We start from the raw sequence: 20,899 nt of genomic DNA, 5'->3' as shown, positions 1-20,899 counted from the left end.
AGAGGACACATTTGCAAAGCAACAGGTTGCATCCAGGTTCTTCTTTTGTAATATCAAGGTGGATAGGCTCACAGATGGACCCAAAAAGAATTCTTTTTCCATGAATGTAAACTAATCATTTGGCTCCAAAGTGTTTTTTTCTTACTCAGTTCATTTCCCAATCACTATTACATTTGCCTTTGTGACAAACAACTATGCAGGTACAATATGGGTATCTGCATCTGTTCTATCCCCTTGCAGGAAAATAGCAGCCTGAAGTCTTGTCTCTCTCCTTATGTTGTGTCTGGTTCATCCCTCAGTATGATCAGGGTTGAAAAAATGAGATAATCTGTGGAGGGGAGGGGAGGAAAAGAGAGTATAGCCTAAATTGTGTTTAATTCCTACAAGTTTACAAAACAATCTTATTTACTGAAGTGTAGTGCATTACCTGAAGGGAGGAGAACTATATATATATAAACCATATACAGACACATGAAGGCTTTTACCAACAAAAGGATTTGCTACTAACTGCAACAGTCTTATATGCAAACCACCACAATATCTCATTAATACTAGGCTTATCTCTGCCCATTCCACAACTTGCATCAGAATGCTAAACCTGTCAAACTTTTTTTTTTTTTTTTTACTTTGTGATGATCTTAGAAGCTGATAAAGTCCCTTATGGAACAAGTTCAGGAAAGGTGAGCTCATGAATGAAGTCACCTCTGCTTGGAGTCATTACATTTGCAATGTGAAGGTAGGACTACAAAACAGCATAGATTCGATATGCTGCAGATGGGTTATTTCAGAAAGGGAGCCCAAAGAGACCAGATGATTGACAAGCAACTGGGGTGGGGAGGAAAAGCCATCACTTGCCTTGCATTTGAAATGAAAGAAAGCTGCTTGAGGATTGTCATGCAAATCTTTTAAAGAAACAAAGTAATTATTAGAAGATGGATTTTAAAAGAAAAAATGCCACTCCATTGCTGAACTCAAAAAACTTCATATTAAATATGTGGACTAGGAAAAATTCAGAAACTAAATCTCTGTGGGGAATGTTTTTGACTTCGCTTGTACAGAGTACTTTACTAAATTAGGCTAATTGATAGAAGAACAGCATACAGCCAATGGCTCAGTTACAGAGGGCACTGTTTCGTAAGTACAAGGCCCCTTTCAAGCTCAAGTTTACGTGTTAGAAAGAACACCAGCAGGTCTGTGGAAGATCTCCAACTGGAGCGCTGGACAACCACTGCCAATCAGAGTAGGTAGCTGCTAGCAAGGCAGGCCAAAGGGCTGTTCAGTGGGGCACATCCACCTAAGGAAGGGATGGATACATTTGCCTGATTGATGTCTCTTGCTTTGTCAGACCAGTTAAGGGACATTATCTGATTAAAAACTTGGTCATGCTCCATTCTTTATTTGAAATGCAAGTCTCAAGGAATTGCCCACTAGCCCATGGTTTGAGCTGGACAAGCCTTTTCTTTGTCTTCATCACATACAAGCAATTTGTACCTGGAGGCCAAAACAAATGCAGAGAACAGGAGAATTTCTAGAACCCCTCATCCTGCCTTGCCTCTTTTCCAAGACTGTCTTTTTTTTTTTTTTTTTTTTGCCTTGAACTCTGAATTTGACTGACCACCAGCCTGGGCCTTTGTCTCACTAGAAGCCTGCAGGACCTCACTAATAAAGCACCAAATTGATACTCCTTTACTGGAGCAGCAGTTGCTCCAGTGAAGTCTTTTCCTATCTAGCATTACTCTTTTTAAAACAAGCACACATTTTCCCACCAAGCTTATGTATAAGCTAAAACCTCATACTGACAGAAGTGCAACCAGAAACTGTTACAAATGTTTAAGCCTTTGTGGGAAGTCTTTTCAAGAACATCTTCCACTAGTCTGACATGTTTTTTTGTTTTGTTTTTACACCAGGGTGGTACAGAGTTATGACCTTATTAAACAGCATGGAGACACTTTCTATTGATTTTTACACTTTCGGTCATGTTCTGAATAAATTTGTTCCAATATCATTCAAGATTTAGGATAGAACAGAGGGCATTATCATGCTTATTTCATTTATTCAGCTAAAGGCAGCACTGAAATAGTGTAACAGAAGAAAAGTGCAAGCTCAGTTTTTCCAGCTCATTCCAAGAGAGGGGGAACCATTCAATCTGAATCCTCACTTCTGTATTCTTACAGAGAATTCCTATAATTTCTTAAGCTATTTCACCAATATGCTATTTCAGCACTGTTCCCATTCAGAATGAATGGACTACTGTGCATCCCACTGTCCTTTGAACAAGGGCCTTTTAGTTGTGGTCCTCAAGAAAGATGGATTTGAGAAGATGATGATTCACTTTATTTCTCTATCACCCATATTTATTTGTTTATTTGATTTATATGCTGCCTGATTAACCATAGGTTTTCAGGGCAGCTTACATACAATCAAACACAATAAAATCAACAATACAATAAAAAGAATATCAATAAAATTAACAGTAATAAAAATAACCGATAATAATAAATTAAATATATAAGATAAATAGCTAAATGATTAATTAACTGAGAGGAGGATATAAAGCAATTATTCAATAATACAATGTAAGTCATATAAAAAAACATAACGTTACAAGTTAAAATGTTAGCAGCAACTAAACTGAAAATCATATATAGTTGAAGCTCTCTGGGTGGCGAACAACCATGAATAAATACTTTAAAATGCAGCAGAAAAAAATATATACAAGCATTACAACATCATATTACAAATTCTAAACCACATTTTAATGACTAAACCAATCCATTCTGCTGGGCCTGCTAAAAAAAAAAAACAGCTGGCAAAACTCCCTGTGCCAGGCCCATGGGCTATGTAAAGTCCTTGGTAAAGAGGAGGTCTTAATCTAGTGCTGAAAAGACAGCAAAGCTGGTGCCAGGCGGGTCCCAGTGGGGAGCTCCTTCATTCTTTGACTTAGTTTTCACACCTCCACAAAGGCTGCCTCTCACCCCAACTCGTATTTTGTCAAGACAGGTTTCCCAAAGTCTCCTATGTTCAAATGGCACAACACATTCCCAGAGCTCATGTCCATTTTTCCCAGCCAGATCGATGTCTATTAAGTGATGCTGACAAAACCAAACAGAGCCAGTTGATTACAAGGGATTCATGTATGTGCCAATTTCTAAGCAGTTATTTCCAAGCAAATAATGTTTTCCAGGCCCTTCCGTGGAAGCCACCTACCAGTTGCAAGCTAACTTTCTATTACCCGAGTGAATCATTTTGAGGGTGAGCAGCAGAAAGGAAATGACAGCATAACCTTGGTGGCATTCTTGTTCTCACATCCTACAGACGTGAAATACTATGGAAGTGACTGACTAGCATAAGCCTCTGTCTTATCTTTGCCATGATACTACTCCCTTGTGACCCAACATGGGAGACTACGCATGCATTTGATATACGTTTTATTTATCTCAGATGCTAGTTCCCTGTAATACAGGACGTGTAGGCATGAATAAGCCTGTTTCATGTTATAAACACACCTCTTAAAAGCAAATTCATAGCTGTCAATCCTGTCTTAAGCGCATGCAGCATTCCACTAGTGTTTGCTAAACTCTCTACAGGCGAACATGCAACCAGCAGAGTTAGTGAACTGGAGCATTGTCACAGAGAATTGCAGCTGAACAAAGGAGACATTCATGCCATGCTCTGTAGTGTAAGGCAACATTTAAACTAGCATTGTAAAGAAACCAAAAATAAGTCAGTACTTTTTAAAGCAGCTGTGTTGACCTCATACCCTCAAAGGAAGCTCTTACAAAACGGAGGAGAAAAGGCACACCATTCAGAGAGAGAGGAAACAATGCACACTGACAGACTCTCTCTCTTCATGATATTGTACAAGATTACCGTATTTTTCGCTCTATAAGACGCACCTGACCATAAGACGCACCTAGTTTTTAGAGGAGGAAAACAAGAAAAAAAAATATTCTGAAGCAAATGGTTTACTAAACTATTTAATAAACTATAACAGAATACAGTAATACTGTGGCACCTTGTAAAGTGAACAGCAGTCAACAGTGGCATTAAGAACCATCATCACTGTCATTAACAAAAGAGAGACTTTAAAGTTCGAGTACTCTTCTAGTTTTCGTTGAACCCATAGAACTCATCATCACTAGAGTCAGAATTTATGAAGCTCTGTTGCTCACAATCACTGACATCACTTTCTTAGTCAATAGTGGCATTATTGAAGGAATCCACAATCTACACCAGTTATACAAGAGCTGCTGCAGACAATTCAATAACAAATCTAAAAAAGGCAGTAATGTCCATGCTGCCCTACTAGTAAATAATAGAAAAAAACTTCTGACAAAAAATGAGATATTGTACGGTAAATCAAACACACAGCAGACTAAGTAGCCTTTGAATAAACTTCATACACGAAGGTAATACTGTTCAAATATCCACTGATCCTAAAAAAAAAGTGTCTGATCAACTAACAGATAACTGATCCATGGAAAGCTTCCTGATAATCACAGGCACATTCCCCATCACTTCCCCATGGGCGTCATTAAAAGACGTGTTGCCATTTGAAAACACACACCAACCTGTGATTAACAGCTCTCCTCTGCACCGGAGGAGGGGGGGCGGAGCAGGGCGTGCCGAGCATGTGGCGGCCAGGTGGTGCCACGTGGGGCCGGCAGCGTGCTGGCGGTGGTATTCCGGGCAGAGCGGTAGTGGCAACGGCGGCGGCGGTGGCAGGTCTTCCCAGGCGGTGGGGGTGAGCAGTTCTCGAGCGGTGGGGTTGAGCAGTCCATCTCTCAGTGTGGCCTGGGGGGTTAAAGGCCACGGCTCCTCCTCCTCCGCATGCCTCCCCCTGAGTGGCACAGCTCTCACCTGTGCGGGGGGGGGGGCGGAGCAGGGCGTGCCGAGCGTGTGCCGGCCAGGTGGTGCCACATGGTGCAGGTGGCCGGCAGTGTGCCGGCAATGGTCTTCTGGGCGGCATGGTGGCGGCAGTGGCAGGTCTTCCTGGGCGGTGGAGGTGAGCAGTCCGTCTCTCCGTGCTCTCCGTGTGGCCGGCGAGTTAAAGGCCGTGGCTCCTCCTCCTCCGCACGCCTTCCCGAGTGGCACAGCTCTCACCTGCGCTGGAGGGGGGGCGGAGCAGGGTGCGCCAAGCACGTGCCGGCCAGGTGGTGCCACGTGGTGCAGGCGGCCAGCAGTATCCTGGGCGTCGGGCACACACACATTCGCTCTATAAGACGCACAGACATTTCCCCTTACTTTTGAGGGGAGAAAAAGTGTGTCTTATTGAGCGAAAAATACGGTATATGGCTTCCAGCTACACTCCATTAAGTGGCTTTTAGAACTAGGTACACCTTACTATACTAGAAACCTGGTGTAAACAAGAGTTTCAATCTCTTCCTCATTTGACAAAGAAAAAATGGGAGAGAGTTAATTTTCTCTTAGTGTTAGCTTTAGTGTGTGCTTAAACAAAGCATCAAATGGCAGGGAAAACAGAAGTATAGTTCTAGCTCGCACTAAAGAATATCTGTAAAACACCATATTGGTGACTTAATGAAATATTTGCACTGACATTTCCCTACTTCTCAAAGGCCTTTTCATATCACTTAGTATACTGTTTCCTGCCCATGTTATGTCTCCTGCAGTATATGCATGGTAAGTTATGAAGACATCTACTCATATGTCTTTCTTCAAATGGATGAAGAAAGCTTGGAATCACACAAGTGCAAAAGCTGAGAGAGAGAGAGAAAGAGAGAGGAAGGGAGCAGGCAGGCAGAGAGAACAAGTAGAGGAAAGAGCTAAGCACCACCTTTTCTTTCTTCTCTTCACTTCTCTTACCTCTGTCACTCCCTCCGAAGAGGCTCTTCAATCAAAAGAAGAGCCATCAGGCTCCCATTATGTACATGTGTGTGTAACATGCAATTTATCTCTCAGCTTTTCTTGAGAGTTGAGGAGCACTACTTAGGTGCAACAATCAGAGCCCTGATTGTTGGGAGGGAGGGGTAGTTGAATTCTATGGCCTCCCAGATACTGTTAAATGCAACTTTTATCAGCCTTAACCAGCACAGCAAGTCATGAGGGATGCTGAGAACTGCATTTCCAAAGTATCTGGAGGGTTACTGGATTGTAAGATTACAAGAGGAAAGGATTATGCAACCACAGTGGTAGGTTCTCTGGTGAGAATGGGCGACTGGGAGAAAAAAGCAGTTGTGCTCATGTAGAAAATAAAAGAAAGCAGAGTCATGATAAGTGGTGCAGATTAATACATGGAAATCCAAAACATTTACAATTAAATATGTCAGAGTATTGCCTGCTGCAGAAGTGACTAAGAATGCTTAGGCAGACGAATACATAAACACCTAGACTTGGGTGTAAAGAAAAATTTAAGTCAGATTCAAGTTCGGAGAGTGCCCTATATTTCCAAAGACAAAAGGGTACTGGATTGCTTCTGGATTATTGTCCTGTAGTCTTTCTTTACTGAGAGGTTTTAGCAGGACTTTCATTCTCTAGCACTGTTTCAAGAATATACTGCCAGGAAATGAAGGAACAGTGTATGCTGATAGTAGATGCAAAACTGGTATAATCATGTATGTATCTTTGGATCTACACTTACCTGATATTCATTTGGCCAGAAGGTGCTGACAGCCAGCTCTGCCCGCAGCCAGTCTTTGCCGGTGGAGCCTGTCACATTCCAAATAGGATTTGCCAGAGGACCTTTGTTTACCCTAACTAAGATGTTCAGTGTTCCAGGGCTTGCCCCCTTTTTGCTGTACAAAAGGTAGCTGAAATCGATACAGTGAGTGTCATTCTCTTTCATCGTAGGAAGCTGGAGGCGAGCCTTTTCTCCATGGCTGTGGTGTGAAGAATCCACTATCATGTATGAGCCTGATGAAACAGAGAGAGAGAGAAAAAACCCCAGGTAAATATGGAGATATGCATCAACTTTTTCAGGAAAAGTGAAACAGCCCTTTGTGACACTGCTGTTACAACACTGCTGTTCCTTTTTGCCACATATCATCATCTCTGTACACAGTTCACAACAAATGGCCTCTATACAGAAACCACCATTCATTTGTGTTGCATGAAATCAGCACTCAGCAAAACTGGGTCCAGTTTGCATCAAGAATGGGGCTCTCTTCAGATAGATGCTTTGCCCTCAGATTCTGACAGTCATGCTTATAAAACCTTCCATTTTGCAGTTACGTTTATATATGTGCTTATACTATGTATGTATGTCTTATAAGTTTATATTAGCAATTTCATAAGAGAAGAAACAGGTACAGGAAAGGTCTCCAGTTTTCCATACTAGCTTACAGCTCAGTGGCAGAGCCCATGTTGAACAAGCAGGGGAGGCAGTAATCTCACTATCTAGAATCTCCAGGGTGGGCCAGGAAGATCTGGTCTAACACTGAGAGTGTCGGCCAATACTGTGTGAGACAAACCAATGACATGCTATATTCCCTATGCTTATTGATTTTTATTACACTAGGTATAATAAAATCCCTGAGTTTTCCCTACCAACTTAAAAATGGTTTTACAATACATTTCATTAGGAATTCAGTATTTGGGCCAAAAGAAAATGTCTCACAGGACAATTCAATTCTGTAGCTTTTCCTGAGCTTTTCCTTCCCAAGGACTCAGAATTGGTTATAGCTAGGTTTTACACTGGCACAAAAGCCCATATGTGTGATAGACAGAGACCACATAGAAGAACAAGTTGTAGCTTTTTTAAAAGCAAGAGACAAAAGCCAATGAGTACAATGAAATGGTAAATAATAGAATGAAGCAATATTGACTTTTCAGAACACTGGCATTGCACACATGCACATACGCACAAGCATATATATTGTGTCAGTTTACTCATGATTGATAGGAATATTCAGCAAAACAATTTAAAAATACAACCTAGAATGACAAAAAAAGGAAAAAATCCTTCAAAATAATTGCACAACCAACTGGATTCACCCTTAATGTACTGGAGTACTGAACAATATATCTGAACTACTATGAATGGTATTAAATGTACTGTCATACATCTAACGCAGTGCCACCTATTGTCAACTTGGGCAATGCAAAAAATTACTCCCATTCCCAAAATGGCTCAGAACAGCAATCACACACAGCTCTGTCAATTTTGCAACAGTTAGGTATTTAAGAGAATTCTGGCCTGTAACTAAGTGATGGCACATCTTACTAGGGAAATTGGCCCTTCTTAGCAAACATGGTGCTAAAAATAAATGCACATGCAATGAAATGACCCCAGGGTTCAGCATTCAGGCATGTGCTTTTAAGACAATGGGTTTAAAATAGATTACAACACTTAATGTCTGAAAACATTTATTTGCATTGATATGCAAGGCATTTATCTGTATGCCTCCTGGCTTTCTAGAGGAGTTTATTAACTACTCTTGAAAATGTACTTAAGGTAATTCAGGATGGATTGTAGAGAGGTTATTGCTCAGTGAAAATAAAAAATAGGTCAGGATGTGACAGAAAAAATCAACATTTGTTTTGTTTGTGTACAAACCTTTTAATTGCCTTTCCAGGCAATTCAGTATTGCTAAGTTAGTGACTAATGGCACAGACAGTAATGTTTTACAGATGCAAACCAACTTTAGAAAGTTTTATTACTGATGTGCTATTATATTTTATTTCTGTATCCAAATGAAATGAAGATTTTATTCTTTTTAAGACAAAGACGCTGAAGGTTCAAGAGTTCAGTTGACATTTATATTTGATTAATCAGACAGTACCCACTGGAGTGATAAGTTTCAGAAATCTTGGCAAGACTACACTGACTGCTGGCCAACTTTGTTTTTACTGCTTGTTTCCTAAATCCGGGAGTACTTTGGCACCAGGATATTTATATTCCAAACTCTTGCCAGCTGCTATCGCTGTGATATCAGAAATGACTTAATGTAGCACACTTGGTGATGCTAAAATAGCTGCTACAGGGTACATAGAACCCAAACCACCATGTTTTGTGTATTCCTTGAAAAGAGTTCGCATAGGCATGCATTTACATCCTGCAATATCTCTGAGCAGTGAAGGAATTCCAAGACAGGTTGCTTTAACAGCAGACAATTTGCCATAGAAAGTTCACTTTTAGTACTAAAAAGAGTAACAGTAAGAAATGTCTAATATTAAAACTGGATTCCAAAAAGGAAAAGGAATAAAGCAAATATACTTTGGCTATTGGAGCACATATAGTCATTAATATTAGTAGCCACAGATGCCCTCTCCTCAATTAATTTGGCCAATCGTCTTTTAAAACCATCCAAATGGTGGCCATCAGTACTTGTGGAAATAGTTTAACTGCGTGAAGAAGCACTTTTATCTGTCCTCAAGTGCCCATCAATTCGCTTCATGGAATGGTGGTATATTCTAACATAAGGGATGTATGAACTTTTTAAAAAACTGCTATATCCATGTTTCACAGACTTTGGGGTGTCTTCTTTTCTGTTGCTGGCTCAGTGGTGGAATTAGATTTTCCACAAATGCATTCATACGCATTTGGGCTGGGTGTACAAATCATTCAAGCATGCACACTTTCACAGTTTGTCCTATAGGGAATGCACTTTTTAGCCTTTTTTAAAAAGTATGTTTATATGACTAAATTTGCATTAACTTGTGCACAATTTAAAAAAAATAGGACTTGCATGGCTCAGGAAAAGCTGGTCTACTGTGGAATCGATGGTTTGGATCCAACTCATCTAAATCCATTGCCAATTTCTCCACCATCCCTAATTATGAAAGAGGGAGAACAGTGTTTCTCTATCTACTTCCTTTATGCCATGCATAATTGTGTCCTCCCCCACCATGTCTCTCCTTATTTGCCTTTTTTTCTAAACAATCCCAGCTTCTATAACATTTAAGGGTCCAAACACCAAAACCCTCAGGAACCCACTGTTTACAACTTTCTGCTGGGAGAACAAACCATTTATTCCTAGCTTCTGATGTTTGTTCTTTAACCAGTTACTGAGCCTCTGTCTCCCTACTATACAGTGTAGACTGCCACTCATAAGAAACAGCTTGCAGTGCAGCTCCCCACATCTATTGTCCAAAAAAGGACACGGTGGTGTTGTATCTAACACTCTGCAAAGACAATTCTTTGTAAAGGCTGATTCCAGGAAGGCACATCCACAGCAATACCACCACACATCTGTCCCTTTACAGGAGAAGAAGAGATGGGGGAGCATATTGCCTACTCCACTGCAGATCAGTTCCTTCAGAGTAATTGTTGCCAACAACCTTGCCATCATAACACTATTTTCCCGCCCCCAGGGCACTGGTCTTTTAAAAAATAAGTATTTCCAGTTTCCAAAATGGCACATTTGACCATGAAATTTCAGAACCACCCTAATTTCTTTACAGTATTGTCCATGAATTAAGTGTTTTGCCAGTAAAGAATTTATCCAGGGAGAGTCTACATAACCTTGACAGGAATTTGTTGGCAATACTTTATTACATGCTCAAGGGAAATTAAAAGGTGACTAGCACACAAAGCTTTAAATTCTAGCAGATAGCACTGAATGTTGGAAGAAGAAAAAAGCAGGAACATCTACATATTTATCATTACTAGACAGAGAGAGAGAGAGAGAGAGAGAGAGTACCCTAAGTTACTGAACTTAGGAATTAATTCATATCAACAGTCCAGCTAACCTTAATATTCCAAAACCGTACTTGAGTGCTTGCGAAACTGAGTCTAGGATAGATGGAAATATTTGAACTATGACATCTATACAATGTCATTTTAATAGTGCACATTTTTGTTCCACGTTGGAAACTGCATTTATGTCGAGTTTCGGTCAACATTTGCCCATGAACATGCATTACTCTTTTAGATCAGACTACAGTATCCCAGTTTTTGGCATCAACATTTTCAAAACATTCCCTCATCATCACATGTACCCCTTCTAAATTATCACTTGTCACATGGTCATTGCATTTTTATAAAAGGCAGGAAATTCCTACTTAGCAACAGCTTATGCATCCCCCCAACTGCACATGCACTCAGTCAGACTCAGTTCTTTGTAGATGAGCTTTTGGTTTGCACACTCCCCACTTCCTCATTACTCATCACTTCCTCCTGCCTTGTTTAGCTACTTGCCTTACAGACATGCAGAAATCAGAATTGTGGTTTAAAATCAACTCTTACTTGTTAAGCAAGTTGCTAAAAATGCCAATGTTTCTTGTTGGTTTGCTTAGCAATTGCCTAGACTTTGTTTTAAACCAGAATTCCCATTCCTTCCATACTTGATAATCTTGAGCAGAAGTAGTCCTCCTTCAGGCTACCCATTCATCAGTGTCCAAATCTATTCCAGTTCCCTTCTATCAGGGTGAAAATGGAACCAGTTTGTTTCAGGATTAGAACCAGAATAAAATTAAGTGATTGCCTGACTTTTTAGGGAAATGGTTTAGCTTTCCCAGCCTAGCTCTGAATCTGATTAGCGGTTGCAGTAAGTAGAGTATAGTGTTGGGACTTTGACTTAGGAAATCCAGTGTTTGGTTCCCACTTGACTCACTGGATGACTTTGTGCCAGTTATTGATTCCCACCACAATCTACCTTACTGGGTTGCTGTGACAATGAAATGGAGAGGAGGAGGACCATCCAACCTCCCTGGGTTCTTAGGTGGCTACATTCTTGTTGGCTCCTATTCACACTTTCTTCTGAAAGTCCCACGTTGCAATGTCTAATTTCCTACTGATCCTGTGCCTCACAACGTAACACCAACACATACAAATGTGTCTTGACTCATTGTTTCAGTATCTTGGTACATACAGAAAGAAGGGGAGAAACAGCCGTTCATGCATCAAAAATATAACATACATACATCTTCCGTGTAGCTGAATTGCTCCTATATCACACACCTTTATGAATTTGCCACTGAAGTATGTAACAGCTATGAAATATATTGTGAGAAACAAAAGTGTTTTATTAGCTTTGAGAAACGTCCATTATTTTTAGCATCTCAGGGTTCTTGTTTTTTTCTGCCTATCAGGCAAAGCTGTATAATAACCAACACTGCTTGGCCTAATGGTTCCAGTGGGCTCTGGTCCCTGCTTCTGTCCGTTAATTTATGTTTCACAGAGTAAATGGACATTCCTGAAATTGCTGAGAAACAGCACCTGCTTAGGTCTTGGACGTTTTTGATGCTGTCACCAGCTAAATCTTACATTATGTTGGCCTGTCAGGTGCCATTTTTGGTTCTGTTTGAAGCTATTTGATTAGTGCAAGTCCTTTTCCATTTTAGAAAGAACTGAACTAGGAGCATCCAGCATTTTCTTGGGCCTAGTCATCATGGAAATGAATTCTTCTCTCATGCCCATTTGGGGCTGTTTCTAACACAACATAACTGTGTGGTTGCTCTGTATTCTGGTTTGCTAGAGCTGGTATAATCAGGATTGCCACTGCAGAGGAGGCAGGGGCACTGCAATTCACCAGTGATCTGACCTCCTAGCTCCAAAGTTGGAAGCAAGGTTAGGGTTGCTCACCCGTGCCTTGATGATGTAGGGCCGCATCAAGCAGCCTGCCACTTTCCCCAGCTGTGGAGCAGGTGGTGCACAATTCAGCAGCCAATATGTGGCCGAAGTGGCCACAGTACTTCAGTGATAAAGGGAAGAACCAACAAGCAGAGAAGGCTGGTGACTCCTGTGTCAGTGGGCTTCTCATTCATTGCAGCCTTTATTTTGAGTTTTGGAGAAACTGGCCATGGTGCTGAACCTATTTTGGGGGTGGCATTCGCACTGTGGAGTTCATATACATGCCATCCCCAAAATAGACTCACTATTGTGGATAATGCATATAAAGCTCAAAATAAAAGTTGCTATGGATACGGAGCTATGGTGACACAGGAGTCACCTGCTTTCCTAGCCAACAAGCCCAGACCTCAGGTATCCGGTATTTTTTTTATTTGAATTGCAGCTGCCCGTTAACATCATGCTGTCTGGGCAGCCATACTATCCCTACAAGATAAGGTTTTCTTTCCTATTGATGCTGCAGAACAAGTTTTTGCCATATATATCCCGAGTACTGAACCAGGCCATATTTCTGCCTGGGACAAAGGATAACATGGCACTTCAGCCTTTCAATGCAAGAGCCAACCACTCCTGCTTCAACTCCAGCCACATCTGCTCCTTAGGCTGCCTTCTCAAGCTCCATGCACCAGCAGGTGCTGCTCAAGGCTGCACTTCATTTTCCCAAAACACACTGCAGGGTGAGCCCTCCACATATGAACACTTAGGCATGACAGGGGAAGCCCTTTCATTCCTTTTGATATTTTTTGTGTCATTTCTTCTGCCATCAGCAACAAGTTGTGCATCGTTGGCATGAAAGAGTCGGCCCATCACTGAAAGAAAACTGGACATACTTCGAGTGGCCTGCACCAGCGGAAGAAATATCCACATCTAAAACGGGACTTCTTGGATGATTACATCAAAAATTGTCAATAAACATTTGATGTTATTTTTATTTCAATTCCTGGGGAGCAGAGATTCACTGTCAAAAGTGTTCTGTGACCTTAAAAAATCCAAAGAAGGAATCAATACCTGCCTGAACAAATCAGTGAATGAACTGGCCAGACTATCATTAGCACATCATCTTTTAAGAACAGCAAGTGCAAGTCAGGACCATTGAAGCCATGCTTGCTGAGAAGATGGAAAATGAAACGTCAGCATGACTTTGCCGTTATACTGTCAGATCAATGATTGGTCAAACCCTGTAACCTTCCTCAGACATGACTGCTATCATAAACTACAGGGCACTAATGAAGGACTTAACACGGCATATGACACGTTCATTTCCGCATGACTCTGCCACTATGAAGGCAACTGATGCTCAGTCCAGCCCTCTAACCTGCCTCTGACATAACTGATGCCATAAACTACTGGCACTAATGAAATACTTAAATTATTCACTAAGGAATAGGTATCTTCCAGCACGGAGCTCATAGTCTAGACAATAATACAAGGTTCACGACTGTGATTATGTGCAGGTGGTCAACAGTAAAATAACCCTTTAATTATTGGCTGCACTGTTTGCTCTTAATTCACGACCCACTTTATCACATTTTCAGAGCCAGAATAGCTAGTCACTAATTACCTGATATATGTTCTTGACAAGGTCTACTAATTAAAAAGAACACCAGACCCATTTTGAAGAAACTAATGATGTTACTATAAGCATACATGCAATCAAGTGGAGGAAGAGTCATGGCGTGATTCTCAAGGAGATATAATACCATTGAAGCAAATCACTGTAAACATTTAGTGCCTTTAGCTCACGATAGCACAAGATGAAAACAGATGATCTGAACCACTGATATACCTTATCACAACAATTTCTCAGTTTACTTCACGATCCTTCACAATGCCTGAAGCTTGTTCAAGATGAAAAAGCTGCCATAACATTATAGTTCCTTTAAAAGTGCATGGACACATGTGTGTACAAGCACCTCTATAGACATGTATGCACAGGAAGGCCTGGCATGCAATGCTAAGTCACTCTGAAAATTGTTGTGGATTGTTCACACAACAACCCATAGTGCACCCAACAGACAACTGGGCTCACCATGGCTTGTTCACCCCCACAGCCCTCCCAGTATCCTTTGCAGCAGAGCATGTCCTGTTTTCCCCTCCCTGCCCTAATCAAGACCCCTTTTCATTCACTGCTTTTTAAGAAGAACCTGAGAAATGTGTAAACTAGGTTCATATTTTTGTCTCAGAAAATGCATGCATATGTTTGCAATTTTTTGTGCAGGAAGGGGTTCCTCGTTCACAAGTGTGCTTGCACAGCAATCCGTATGTGTAGCCTTGCCTGACCAGTTTCCTTGTAAGTTTCAGCTGTAAATGCGGTAATGAAATAGGGTACCTTAAGTGCATAGAAACTGACAAATGTGCATTTATGCTAATATGTGCGCCATTCAGGAACCAACTGTTGAATTGTCAGTCGAAGAGCACCAGAAATTCACACAACAAAAAGCTGGTGAAAGTATCTCCCCTTCGCAATATGATCACCATTTCAATGGCATGAACTGATGTTTCTCAGTGTCCTCCTGTGGCGGGTTGGCTGGGCCAGCCAGTCAACCTCGGCAAGCGGCGCGAGAAAGTTTAAAGAAAGAAAAAAAGACTGCAGTCCAGAAATCAGTTACAAAGCATGCTCGGTTTAGTTGCAGGGGGAGAACAGCAAAAACTTCTTCCCCCAAGGTTTTTTCTTCTTCTCTCTTCTTGCTCTCCTCCCCCCCCTCACCACCGGCATCTGCTTTTATTACTTCACACTTTTTACCTAGGCATTTGAATACAGCCAATTAGCCATCGTACACAAGCAGCCAACACCTTAATGCTTAGGTTACAAGCCTTATATGGTTACAAGCCTTATATGGTTACAAGCCTTATATGGTTACATAGGTAAATTACAATACTCTTGGTCTTCGTGTGGTACCTGAGTACAGCATGACCCAGCAATGAATTCCCACATCCTCCATATTTTCAACCATTGCCCAAGTCTCCTAGTCTCTCCAAAGTTCCTCACTCCACCATTTGTGGCTCCTTCACTGCAAATGACTAGTAAATGCGTGCAGATTAGTCCACATGAAGCTAGTTGAGATGACAGCATCACATTGCCGAGGAGGAGGATGTCCTCTCTGCTTTTGGTGGTCCAGCTTTTATCACTTCCCCCCTTTCAATGCTTTTCCATCGACAAGTGTGCAAATGGTCCATGGCAACTGTGAGCAAATGAGCTGAAATGCAATCTCGCCTTGTCAATTTCCATGTCTGTTATTTCCTCCACTTACGAGCTCCTCCCTTTGACAGCTGATACAGAATAGTATGCCCAGGCACTATTACTCAAAAAGCCATGAGGGTACACTTTCAAAAAGCTGACAAAATCATTTAAAAATTATCGAACATTTGTGCAATTTTCTGGAGTGGTGAAAAAGAAAGCTGGAGAACTGGTTACAGTTGCTCCAAAATGCCATCTGGGCATCAGTGAAGGGGCAGTCAGTGGCAGCAGCAAGGATGAAATCATAAAAAGTGGCGCAGGGATTGGCACTCTTGCTGAGCAGCTCACTAGGAAGGAGTTAGCTGCAACCCACAATGAAATGGTTTTCCCAATGGGAGCGGGAGAGGGGACAGCAACCCACTATGCTAGTTCCCCACAATGGTTTGCCATGTTATGCGAACCCAGTCACAGCAGGTGTGTCTGGAGAGATTCTGTTTCTCTTTTCCTCTCTATGTAATGTGGGTGTATGGGCATCCATGCTATTTAATGGCTGGAAGTAAAGCTATACAAAATATTGTTACTTTGCAGTTTATTTAACTGGAAGGAAACCATGGGTCATCATGCTCAACTTGAGGCCCTTCCAAACGAAAAACATTCTGGGTAAACTCCAAGCTCAGAGATGATTTCAAAGTTTTACTTGGAGCAGTACTTGCTGATCACCATCAAGACCAAATTTTTATTGTGTTGGAACTTGACTGGGGGGTGGGGGGAGTATTGTCTCCCCACCCCCACTTTGTGGCGCTTTCAGTGTGGGTCCCTCATAATTCTGTGCAAATTGGCCTCTGTACAGCACACCTACATGACAGAATCACATTGCCAAGGGGGAGATATTGTTCTCCCCACTTTCTGTGGACCAACTGTGACCACCTTCCCCACCCCCCTTTTCAACATTTTAGAATTGACAAGTACCACTACACTGATGTTCCTCATGAGTTGAGAGTAAAATTGCCTTTTTGCCAATTGATGCATATAGGGCTCTGCATACATCCAAGAAAAAAGCCATATAAAAATAGAATATAAATACAAGTAGCAATAAAAACATCATAAAATTTCACTCCATATTTTAAATACTGAATTTTAAACCAAATTTAAACAACTACAACAGTAAGTGCAAATTAAAGCAACAAGAACTGTGAAGCAGTAACATAATGCCCTGATTTGAGCTATTAAATGCCTTGTCATAGAGGACAGTCCTAACCAGGTATGAAAAAGATAATGTTATAACATCAGCAGGCAGCTTTTTCCCTAGTTCAGGTTTTGTCCTTCCTGGCACCAGTGGAACCTCCTCCAGATCTTGATCATAGTGTCCAGGTAGATTGGGAAAGGCATTCCATCAAGGAGAGCAGTCACAAGGTATGGAGGCCTTTATAGGTTAAAACTGTAAAGGTTCTCCTAACCTGATGGTGTTCAACTGGTTCTGGATGGGGGTGCACTCCCTTTGAAAGAACAGGGCTGTAGCTTGGGGGTCCTCCTCAATCTGTCTTTGTCACTTTGAGGTTCAGGTGCCCTCAGCAGCATGGAATGCCTTCCATCAGCTTCAGCTGGTGGCCCAGCTATGCTCCTCTGGACAGGAGAACTTGGTTGCAGCAATCTGCACTAGGATAATCTCTAAACTAGATTACTGCAATGCACCCTGTGTGGGGCTGCCCTTGAAGACTTTTCAGAAGCTGCAGTTTGAGCAAAACAAAGCAGCCAGATTGTTAACCAGGATCAGAAGATCTGAATATACCACTAATTTTGGCTTAGTGCATTGGTTTCCAATATGCTTCAGAGCCCAGTTCAAGGAACACCATCAGGTTAGGGAACCACCCACTAACATTAGCAAGTTATAGGCAGTTCTGCAACAGAGCAATGTTGGTAAGGTTTATCCACAATCCTGTAACAGTTTTCCTGGATCCTGACTCCACTGGGGTACTGAAGGTTAAAGATGAGGCCTCATTTTCAGGCACTGCATCCAATATCTATTTTTGCAACCAAACTGTTTTGCCTTCAACATTCTAAATGTCTGGCTTTCCCAAGCATGTGTGACCAACCAGGAAGTATGGTCATTTGTGGCTGCCCTTACAAAGAAATAAGGTAAATACGAACACTTCCTCCTCCTGATATTTCTTTGGATCTCTCTGTTTGGCCCCTCTGCCTTCAGCACTCTGGTCTGCCCATGTACAAGCCCTGCTTATATGTGTTATTACTCTTAGGGCTACTGGGCTGGTCCATATCAAAGGGAGTTGATACACTGAAGGACTGGGTTTTCTTTTTTTTCTTTGGAGGAAAATGTGGTGAAATAAAAATTGTATTGGTTAGCGTAGTTATTCACAAGTTGTCTTCTCCATTTTTTGAACTACAGTGTATTGTTTGTTGGGCACACACAAAAAGTCTGGGAAAGATCCCTATAATTCTGGGTTCGTTGGGCTTATGTGTACTTCTGCAATTCATGTACATGCAAATGAATACACATGATAACAGTGCCCCTCTCAAATTCTAAGCAGGAACTGGTTAAATACCAATTTGAACAGCTAACTTTTCCCAAGGAGAAATGCTTTAAGAAGCCATGACTTCTGAGGAGAAAGAATCTCAATCAGTTTTTTCCCTCCCTCCTGTATACCACACACAGTTTGGCATTAGGTTTTTATTTGCTGACAGGCTACTGTGTTTTAAATAAAAACTTAGAAATAAAACTGCAAGCATTGCATATTAAAATAGCGGTTTAAACAGAATACAGAATGTGCAGCTACCAAGACCGCTGAGCTGTTCAGGGCTGCACGGTTGTGTACTGTCTCGTGCATCATCCCTCCGCTTAAATGAATAATTTCAGATGCACTACAAAGGTTTTTAAGGCATATTTTGAGGGCACCAGAGGTTCTGACTCTAGAGGGGCTGGGCTTTAAGCTTATTTTTCTAGGTCATGTCAGTGGGACAGAGTGTCTCGGTTTATGACTACTCTTTGAACTGTTGAGAGGAATGACTTGTGACTAGGTGGGCTGTACTATAATAATGAATTATTCAGTTTGTGGTTTTTACTTCTAACTACATTATCAGGGAGAAAAATCCACCCTCCTCCCCTCACCCCATTAAAAAGACACCCAAAGAATTCTTTGTATGCCTTATATATGTTTCCTTTTAATGCCCTGTTCTCAAATATAGATGTGCAATGCATAGGGAAAGATGGCTTGCTTTAAGGTGTGAGAATGGCAGTTTCAAATCTCAGTGGCGGTCAACCTTTTCGGAAAGTGTACCAAATAGGAAGCTTAAAGGACGAGATAGCACCACTTTTAAGACCTGCTATACTAGATGTACAGGCACATATTGACCCCAGGCATATATTCAGCCCAGAGGGTAGCAGAGTATGAGAGTTTTGGTACAGCTTGCCTGGAGCAAGGGAAGGAAGTTGTAAAGAAATTGACCTTTTCTGCTCTTTTTGGTGAAGATTAGATGGGGAAAGCTAGAGCTGGGACTTTTATGTGACAGGGAATCGGTTACATACTGCAACAAAGGATGCTGAAAGAAGATGTGGAGCTTTATTTATTTAAGGTGGAAATGTTCAAACCTGCATGTAGAAGAAGTGCCATTTACCTGGAAGCTCCCCTGCCTCTTGTAAGCACAAAGCAGAGCTACAGAACATTTTTCAGCCTAGGGGCCTAATTCCATTTTGGAGAAGATCTCAGTGGCTGCATTCCTATAGTGGGGTATGGAAAAAGCATGAGGCCAAACAACAAAAAATACTTTAAAATATAAGCAAATTGTAGCTTATACTTGCTGCCAGGACCCAAGCTGTGGGAGAGCCATTTCATGCTTTTAGAATGAGGGAAATATGCAAAACCTTAAATGCTGGTTGAATGGAAAGGCATGTGTCCTTCTAGGAAACCTAGGAGGGCCAGATCTGGCTCCTGGGTTCTGCACCTGTCCACTAAAAAAACAGACCACAGGTCAAAGGAAGACACGCCTTACATGAGCGGAAACATGTTCTTCACTCACATCACAGAAAACAGATCACTGTTAAATTATTAGCTGACAATAGCAGAGCTTCTCTAAGTGTTACATTTAGATAGGGGCAGTGTGGTAAGATTAGAAAAGTGCTCAAGTGGAAAATACTTTTTGAAAACCACTGCCTTAAATCAAAAAATATGGAATATGCTTTAAGAGACAAACAATGGATCATCTGAGGCGCAGTTAAAAGCTGAAGAAGCAAAGAAAACTCTTTACTGGAGTCTCACATTGTCAGTGAAAAATGATGGTGTTCTTAGCACAGGGGCTGCAACAAGCAGTAAATTCCACACGAACCAGGAGAAGATAGTGTTAGATATAAATATCACAGCAGCACAGGCACAAATGACATGAAACTTGAAGGAAAGTACAAGATTGCCTTGAAAGGGACCTGTAGACACAAGTAAATGTGTCTAAGGAAGTTGGAAGTTTGATGAATAAAAGGGAAAAGCGGGCATCACGTCCATGGACTGATCCTGATAGTTGGATCCTATGCTGGCCAGCATAATGGAAACCCCAGTAGGAAAGATTTTTCCTCCTCCTTGGTACCCTCAGATCTTCTCTGAGGAACTGGGGGACCTTCCAGTGCAGATCTAGAAGCACAGAAAAGCTGTGGAAGAGACAAGAGCAAGCAGCAGTCCACTTGCATAACACTGAATTCAACCCAAAGTGAGGTCAGTAGTGATCACAGAAGTTCATGCATCAGTATGACCCTCTTGGACAACACATACCAGGCACAGAAAAGAATGCTGCATACCTGTGTACGTGTGTAATGTTAAAGGTCCTCGGTCAAACAGAATTTGGAAGTGCAACATTTAAGAGAAACTCTTCTGAGCACAACATCTGCATAACTGTTATTATATAAACACCACCTGTTTGTTGTAAATCATTGAAGGTATAAATTATGAATCCTCTTAAAAAGCTAACAGTTTGAATGCTCTCTAAATATTGTGTGCACAGAGTTTTGAACAGGGATTGTAGATTATTTCTTGAAGGTGATCCACAGAACACAAGTTGTAAACTCACCAACGATCAATACTCGTGTTGGGCAGGAGGGGTCTGCTACAGCTGGGAAATTTCTACTGGGTAACTTAAGAACTGATTATGCTTAATGTAATTATTGGGATAAGACTTCTGGAAGACAATTAGACTAG

General features: G+C 41.4%; 1 protein-coding gene across 8 annotated transcripts in view; it reads right to left on the bottom strand.

Moving 5' to 3' along the window:
- The window catches only part of PTPRK (protein tyrosine phosphatase receptor type K), a 363,911-nt gene that overhangs the window by 223,442 nt on the left and 119,570 nt on the right, over positions 1 to 20,899 (bottom strand). For all 8 annotated transcript variants that reach the window (XM_044424851.1, XM_044424869.1, XM_044424876.1 and 5 more), the window contains one exon: positions 6,599 to 6,870. In XM_044424851.1, the coding sequence (XP_044280786.1) occupies positions 6,599 to 6,870 (272 nt within the window). The remainder of the gene's footprint in view (positions 1 to 6,598; positions 6,871 to 20,899) is intronic.

This window comes from Varanus komodoensis, unplaced genomic scaffold, assembly GCF_004798865.1.
Source record: "Varanus komodoensis strain SLA01 unplaced genomic scaffold, ASM479886v1 scaffold1, whole genome shotgun sequence".
NCBI classification, from domain to species: domain Eukaryota; kingdom Metazoa; phylum Chordata; class Lepidosauria; order Squamata; family Varanidae; genus Varanus; species Varanus komodoensis.
This window is presented reverse-complemented; position numbering and strand designations above follow the sequence as displayed.